This window comes from Octodon degus, unplaced genomic scaffold (genome assembly GCF_000260255.1).
Source record: "Octodon degus isolate 3935 unplaced genomic scaffold, OctDeg1.0 scaffold00313, whole genome shotgun sequence".
Lineage (NCBI taxonomy): Eukaryota > Metazoa > Chordata > Mammalia > Rodentia > Octodontidae > Octodon > Octodon degus.
This window is the reverse complement of record NW_004524889.1, coordinates 728,645-737,263: the sequence shown is the minus strand read 5'-3', so window position 1 is coordinate 737,263 and position 8,619 is coordinate 728,645. Positions and strand designations below refer to the sequence as shown.

General features: G+C 36.5%; 1 protein-coding gene across 1 annotated transcript in view; it reads right to left on the bottom strand.

Moving 5' to 3' along the window:
* Cfap47 (cilia and flagella associated protein 47) overlaps positions 1–8,619 on the bottom strand; it is a 529,200-nt gene that overhangs the window by 429,624 nt on the left and 90,957 nt on the right. The window contains exon 21 of the mRNA XM_023707817.1: positions 5,855–5,949. Coding sequence (XP_023563585.1) covers positions 5,855–5,949 — 95 coding nt within the window. The remainder of the gene's footprint in view (positions 1–5,854; positions 5,950–8,619) is intronic.

Below are 8,619 nucleotides of genomic sequence, written 5' to 3'. Positions count from 1 at the left end.
TAATTTTCTATTAATCTTTTTTTTTTGTGGGTAATACCGGAAATCAAATTCAGGACCATGTGATAGCCAGGTAGGCACTGTGCCACTATTACAGCACTGGCCCAAATTGCCTGTTATCCTTTAGCAAAATGTTTGCATATGCATTTTTCTCATATAAAGATCTAAAATCACACATGGACTTATTACAAAAACATATGAATTAGTTTTACACACTGAAATATATTAAATTACTGCACAAAGCTTAGTTTTTCTTCCTTAATTTTGTGCAGAATTCTATGCACACGCATGCATTGTATGGAATGATGTGATACAGTGTTTCACAATATTATCTAGTCACAAAATGATTACTTCAAGTTATTTTATTTGGAAAAATCAAAATTATATGTTTGAAAATAAATCATATAAACTTTAATTTTAAGATAATCAAGATTTGCTTCTTCCACAGTTGCATAAAATTTTATGCACACAAACACTTTATACACCCAGATATAATCATTTTCAACTCCTAATCACAAAAGAATTATAAGAGAAATCAATAACAATCAAATTTGGTAAACTACTAGATATGTAGAAATTAAGTACATGTAAATCAATGAGTTAAAAAGAAATAAGAAAAGTTTGAAAACATTTTGATCATTAAAAAGGAAGACACATCACATTAAAACTTTTGATATAATGTAGAGCAATGCTTACAAACAACTATATAGCTATAAAGACTATAAAAGATAATGATAAGGATCTCAATTCAATACCTAACATCCCACATTTACAAAAAAACAAAAGATCAAATTAAACCCAAAGCAAATAGAAACATAAATAACAGATAAGGTAAAAATGTTTAGAATAAAAACTACATAAAGGGTTAACAATATCAAAACTGGAATCTTTACAGTAACAAAAATTTCACAAGTCTTTAAATATAGTGACCAAAGTAAAGAGAGATATGCCTTACATTCATAAAATTAAACATGAAGTAGAGGCATTCTTATTTATCTTTGAGAAACAACAAAATATGATAAGAACTAAAATACCTCTTTTGTGACTTCTACCTTCATGTATACTTCCAAAGTCTTATATTACTTATAGGTGGAGTTTTGGGCAATGATTGGATCATGGGTGTGTGATACTAGATCATAGTCGTGTGATAGATTTATACCTGGATATAATACATAATGATGAGAGGTGGAGGATTGGCCCGCTATTAGGCTTATAGCTGGATATGATTTTGGGAGGTGAAGCCTGGCAGGAAGATGGGAAGAATAAGGTTGCTATCTGTGTGAAGTGGAAAAATGTAATAATTTATGTATTACATGAGCCTTCCTTTTTGTTATGCTATGAACTGCCTCTCCTCTGCCATGCTGCCCTATCCTGGAACCAGGCCAACTATGGACTGAAACCTCTACAAACCATGAGTAAAACAGAGGAAAGTGATCAGTGAAGTAGAGTGTGCCTAAGCAGAGTCTCATTGAGAGAAAACATTCTCTCAAGCTTCCACAGAGAGCAAATTCATCAAGCAATGGCCATGACTCATCCACATGGCTGACACTGACAAAGGATTTACAAACTGTGGTACAGGGTTTCAGGGTAAATCCTGAGGGGATCTGACTGACCTCATCAGATACAAAAGTTATGTTTCTTGCTATATAGATCTTGCTTTATCTTGGTCTTAACCATCCAGCAGAAAAGTATAAAAAAGTATAAACTGTAAAGCCATATTCATATGCTGAGCTGTAAAAGGCTCAAGTCAACAACTTCTGACATTGCCTGTCCTATGGAAAAACCACTACTCTTATGAACTACTGGACTGTATTACAATGTTTTGTTGAAAGCACACACCTACAATATTTAATTAGCAATGGAATACTCATCTCTGTCAAACCTAAAGAAGAAAAATAGGATAAAGGACCATTTTGTATCTGTATATACAAAATAGGATAGATATACATCTACTTTCTCTTAATTCAATGAGAAGAAAGATTTGTACTAATAGTGTTTGAACAGGATATCATGTCTGTATCTTGTACTATGAATAACCACTACAAAGACAACAATATGCAATGTATTAATTATTGAAACTATCCTATTAATCAATTTGGAAACTGTCTCATTGCTATTTGTTTCTCAAAAAAAATTAATAGCCACATTTTTCCCAAGGAATGGACATTAGTATTGATATTCTAAATAATTATTAATCACCTTGAAAGAGCCCAAATAAGTCACTAACCCAACCCCCAACAGGAAGAGACCCTGTACCAAATTCATGCCTGCTTGCTATGTGACTTGCTTCCCCATTTGATTCCAATTTAATCAATTTTATCTGATCAATGGTGCTTGTAATCTCATTGGTTGACCAAGGTTTTGCCCCATCTCATGCCCAACTGATCGAGTTCCCGTGTTCTTCATCACCTTAGACCCATCTCACCACATGGTTTTACTCTATAAAAGTCCCTGGAATAGGCAAGATTCCTGGGGAATACCCACTGAGGGGTTCCCCCTCCTGTCCCTCTCTCTGACAGGAGTTTTCTTCCCCCTCAATGAATATATTCTGCTCATAACCTCTGTTTGTTCCTAAAATTCACTCTTAGGTTTTAGAGAACACAATCTCATCCCAGATACCTTTCAGGTCCAGCGTTTCATTTTTTCCCTATATCATTTGGAGGTTCCCTGTATCATTATCACTTATAATTAATGTGGTACTAGAGGTTATAGGAATTATACACTGAAAAATAGGAAAAAGCATTCATAACTAAAAGGAAAAATTAAAAATGTCTTTTCCCTCAGATTACATTTTTGGTACTGGGAACTGAACCCAAGACCTGCACACTGAACTATATCACAGCCCTTTTATTTTCATAAAGGGTTTTGCCAAGTGGCTAAATTCCCTAAGCTGGGCTCCTATTTGTGATCTTCCTATTTCAGTCTCCCAATGAGCTGGGATTACATGTGTTTACCACCACTCCCAATCAAACTACGCATTTTTTTTTGGTAAAAGCTCTCATTACTAAATTGTGACTCATATTCATCCTCTTATCTCAGCCTCTCCAGCACTGGGATTAGAGGCATGCACCACCATGCCCAGATTTGGTGGCAGGCCCAGCTCATCCCAGGTTCCAGGGCCAGCATGGAAGTATGGAACTCAGATCCTTGTGCTTGCCAGGCAGACACTGACTACTGAGCTACCTCTCCAGCCAAGATTACATATTCTTCTACTGAAAAAATGCTAAAGAATTCACAATCATCTATTAACATAAATAAATGAGCTTTACATCTTTGAAGAAATCATTATTTATGCTGACAATAAATATTTCTCAGGGCTGGCCAAATAGTTCAGCGGATTAAAGCCCCTGCAAGCAGGCTCAGAGACCCTCAGTTCAATCCCTGGGCCTGCCATGCTGGCCCTGCTGCAAGGACAAGCTGAGACAATGCTTGAGACTGGGCATGGTGGCATGCGCCTGTAATCCCATCTCTTGGAAGGCTGTAAATAGGTGGATCACCACGAGTGTTATCTTGTAGTGAGACCACAAACACCCTGTACACCTTTCCCTAAAATACAAAAAAAATTTTTTTCTGCACACGTGGAATGAGAAATATGATCAGGCAATTAAGAAAGAAAATTACTTATGGTACCATCAAAAATAATGATTTAGAAATAAATTTGGTAGGGAGATAACTCAGTGGAATATGTGCTTGCCTAGCAAGTGTAAGGTCCTGAGTATCGAACCCTAGATAAATTTAACAAAGAAACTGTCAATTACATAACAGATGAAACAATACTGGAGAACAATTTGCTATGAGTTTGACTCATCTCTTCCATGTGTAAGAAGACATAATAAAACATACACTGTGAAAACAAACATTATATTTAAGGGCATTTTCCCAATATCATTTCTAAAATCAAAGTGAGAAAAAACTCCATGTGCACAGAGAGAAGTATTAGTGAAATGAACTTGACATAATACAATCATAAATCGATAAAATAGGTATATATTTTCTCTTAAAATGTACTTGAGATATTTTCAAACAGAAATTAATTTATAATGTTTTAATTGATATAACCGCTTAAAATATGCCTTGAAAAGAGTTGATGAAGTATCATTTCATTAAAATTAGAGATGCAGAATATAGCTATAGAGATGAATAGAAGGGCAGATAGAAAAATAGACATAAAACAAAATAATGTCAGTGCTCATCATCAAACATTAAGATTTGGGATATTGTTTATTTTTCCATCTGCTCTTCTAATCCATATTAAATATGCAAATAAAGTTTAGTATTCACAAAGACAACATCACTGATAGATGGGATTCAGTAGAAGTTTATGTTGACAAGAGTTACAATTGGTTAAATTATGTGAGAGACAGTAGCTTTCAGAACACATTAGAATATTGTTAAAATAAAAACGTGAGCATTTCATAAAATTTTACAAATTACATTTTTAATTAACTTCTTGTCTGAGGTAAGTGGACAAATAATAGATTGTCTTATTTATAAAATATTGAAAGAGATTGATATATTTTATGTACTGAAAAATACTTCATTGAAAAGACAAAAAAGCAATTCTAGAAACTATATGTACTGATAATATTTCATAGCCCAAATTAGTCTAAAGAAAAATACTAAGATTACTTTTAAAACACAAAGATGTTCTGTATTTTCATAGTATTCTTTTTCAACTGTATTTGAATGTAGACAATAAAAAACACTTCCCATAAAACTCATGGAAACTGAATATGTTAGCATATATCTGGGTATAGTTAATGTTGTACATAAAATTTAAAAATTATTTTTATGTTAGGATATTAGAAAAGTTGCCTTTGCTACTTCATTATATTGATCTAGAACAAAGTAAGAATGAATGTTGTAGACAACAATACCATGTGGGGAACATGGGTGCAAAAACCCCACAAAACCTACCCCAATGTACCACATTTAGTAATGACGACATTTTTTCGTATCCCCTAACATCCGAACTTGTTCGCTAGGCCTTTATTTTTTCCATCTAAAAGTTAAACAGCAGATTAACACTTTTCCTAAAGTAAAATTAATAATTCAGTAAAACTAACATTATTAAAATACCCATTATTCAGGGCAGTAAAGTATTAGTGAGTAAAAGCATCAATATAACAATGTGGAAATATTTTTTGAAGTTTTCATATCAGAATCTTGAACCCTGACAGTATTGATTGGAAGGATTGTCTTGTTTGGAAGGATGCTGCAGGAGCATACTTTTGACACATGTGTAGAGAGAAGCTCTCTCCTTGGTACTTTCATTTCAAAAGCTATGAAGCAAAAGCACAACAGAGCTCACTCCTGAAACACAGGCAGTGGTGCCCTTACCTTCTCGACATATTCCAGCTAAGGGGTTTTCTTTGATTTTGTTAGTTTGCTTTAAAATCACTCAATGTCAAAGAACAATGTAAAATAAGTCAGTATCATAGCAATTCATACTAAATATTTGCAGCAGGTCTTTGGGAATTTCAAGTAGTAATTTCAAGACCATTAAGCATATACCACTGAAATACAAGTACAAATCATATGCTAGACTGAATATAAGTGAAGCTTTCAGTAAACTTATACTTTCTACTCCAGAAAACTATGCAACATCTTGAATTTTCTGGAAGACACAACAGAGGGTCCAAACTCATCAGATTCTGCTGCTTCTGAGACATTGTGCAGTCGTGAACCACACACCGTGAGAGATTATTTTGTTAAAATTAAGGGTGTAGATAGGCATGCCTACAGGCAGAAAAAGATCCATTACAAAGTATTTAGGTGAGGTTTGATACATTTTGGTTAGCATTATCCGTAGCTGCACTATTCTCCACAAATATAAGTAATAAAATCCCAAACTTACTATTTTGGGAGAAAATATGACACCACCTTCTAGAACTGAGTTTTCTTCTAACTCCAAAAAATATTTACGAGGTGCATCAGGATTTGTGAGCTGTCCTACAAGAGAGGAAAATGCATATATACAACAATCAGTTGTAAATCAAAAAACACCATTATTAATGTGAAAATATAAACTGAGTAATCTCATTATTGTATTCACACTATAAAAAGCACCTACTGAAAAATCTTGGTAGGATTGCTATACAATGTTACTACATAACCAATCACTCTTAACCTCAAGATTCTAAAAAGCAAAACTAATATCCAGTCATAAAACATAAACAAACTCAGTAAATCTAAGACAAATTTATCTTACAAAACTTTCCAGGTTCAAGAGACATACTAACATCATATGGAGGTGAACGTAGAAAGGCCTAAAAGGCAAGGTTAAATCATCATATTGCTGGTCCCAGAAGAGTCAGGGACTATTTTTATGGTAAACATGCACCAGAGAAGATCCAGATCACTTCTGGTGCTCCAAAGAGTTATAAAAAGACAAACATATATGTATCACCTCATTTTTCCTTTTTTTTGTTTGTGGTGACAGATTTGAAATTTACTCCCAGCAATTTTGAAATTTAGAAAAATCCTGCTTTTCTCCCTAAAGTATTCTCATCAATCCAAGGAATCCTACTAATTTAAATTTTCCTTGTCTGGGAATAAACTTCATTTTCTTTTTCTTTTTGCAGTACCGGGGATTTTACTCAAGATCCTGCGCTTGCCAGGCAAGCTCTTATTCTACTGAACTATCTCCCCAGCCCTAAACTTAAATGTTTTATTGTATCCTCTCTTCCTCCTCAATTTCATTCATCTTTGGTATAAAGGTGAAACATTTAAATAACAACAAAAATTAATTCAATATATATAAATACATTGTGAGTTGGAAGGAAACACCATTCTAAAATAAAGAGTTACAATAAAGAATATCCATCTAGGATGCACACATACATGAAACATAATTTAAACCACTATTCATAGAACAGAAAAATAACAAACAAAAATAGATATGTGGATAGACAGAAAGATAGGTTCAGGACATATTCTCAGATTACCTACTGTGTTCATAGTGCTAAACTGAACCTCTTTGGTAGAAATAAAAAATATAAATATAGTTCTACCTTGTAATCTAGTAGGGTGTGAACATGTACATTACCCTTTGAGACCAAGCAGAATTTAATTAGTGATATAATAAAAAATACACAGTATCCTAATATAACAAAGTTAAAAAGAAATAATTGAATTCAACCATAAGGTTATGAGTGCATATGAGAACTATTATTGGAAACAAAGCTAGCAAAACGTTTTTAGAAAACTAGGTTATTTATATTTGTTTTGTTTGCATTATGCTTCCTATTCACTAAATGTATGTTGTTACTGCATATTACTTATACAACATAATGGGCTTCATTTTTCATATTCATACATGTATGAGTATATGAAATACTTTGATTATATCAAATCTCTCTTGAAAAGCTTTTTAAGTGGAGGAAAAATGTGACTAGATCTTTAATGTAACAAGACTACTCTGTGAAATAGATGTAAGCAAGAGGACTTAGAAACAGCAAGTTTCGAGTCCTAGCCCAGGTCTGGTGAGTGTGCGGAGAGCATCCTGCTAACCTGCGCCAGTGGGACCTGTCCCAGCCCAGGCACAGCGTGGGCCGGACCCTCTCCCACCCCCTCGGGCTGCCCCCAACACTCCACAGTACCTCCCCCATACCACCCACAGAGTAGGAATTTCTGCGGACTTCCGGGAACCCCCAGACCCAGTCCTAGCCCAGGTCCGGTGAGTGTGTGGAGAGCTTCCTGCTACCCTGCGCCTGCAGGACCAGTCCCAGCCCAGGCGCAGCTTGGGCCGGACCATCTCCCACCCCCTAGGGCCGCCCCCCACCACTCCGCAGAACCTCCCCGACCCCGCCCTCAGAGTAGGAATTTCTGCCGAATTCCAGGAACCCCCAGACCCAGTCCTAGCCCAGGTCCAGTGAGTGTTTGGAGAGCTTCCTGCTACCTTGCGCCAGCGGGACCTGTCCCAGCCCAGGCGCAGCAAGGGCCGGACCCTCGCCCACCCCCTCGGGCCGCCCCTCATCACTCCGCAGCACCTCCGCACGCCGCCTGTCCAGTAGGAATTTTGCGGTGTTCTGGGAACCCCCGGACCCAGTCTTAGCCCAGGTCCAGTGAGTGTGTGGGAGAGCTTCCTCTTCCCCCTACTTTACCTTACCCCCTCCAGGCACAACTCAGGCCTGGCATATATGCCTGAGGTGTAACCCTGCAGCTGCAATCCCTGCAGAGAGTGAAGAGGATAGTTCCACCTAGCTAGTCCAGGAGCAGAACATCTTGCCACAGGGGCACAACATATTCACCCTCAAGGGCAGCAGCGGGAAGGAGCTCAACACAGCAACCAGACCTAAGCCAGACGCAGCTGGATAAGTCCAAACTTTGTAGAGCTGCACCTGAACTTAGTACGTGCGAAGGTTATAACTACAGCAAAGATCTACAACAAAGGCCAGAATACAGTGCTACACAAAATGACAAGGAACAAAATGCAACCTCAGAACCAAAGCCCACCCATAACAAGTGCAGAAGACACTAACACAGAGCAAATTGGAAATCACACAGCTGAAAGCAATGAATCAACAGCTTCTGAAATAAACAGCTGCAGAAAGATATATAAGACCTGAGATTTCAAATGAAAAAAGAAATCCCTGAATTAATAACATCTGCACTAAAGAA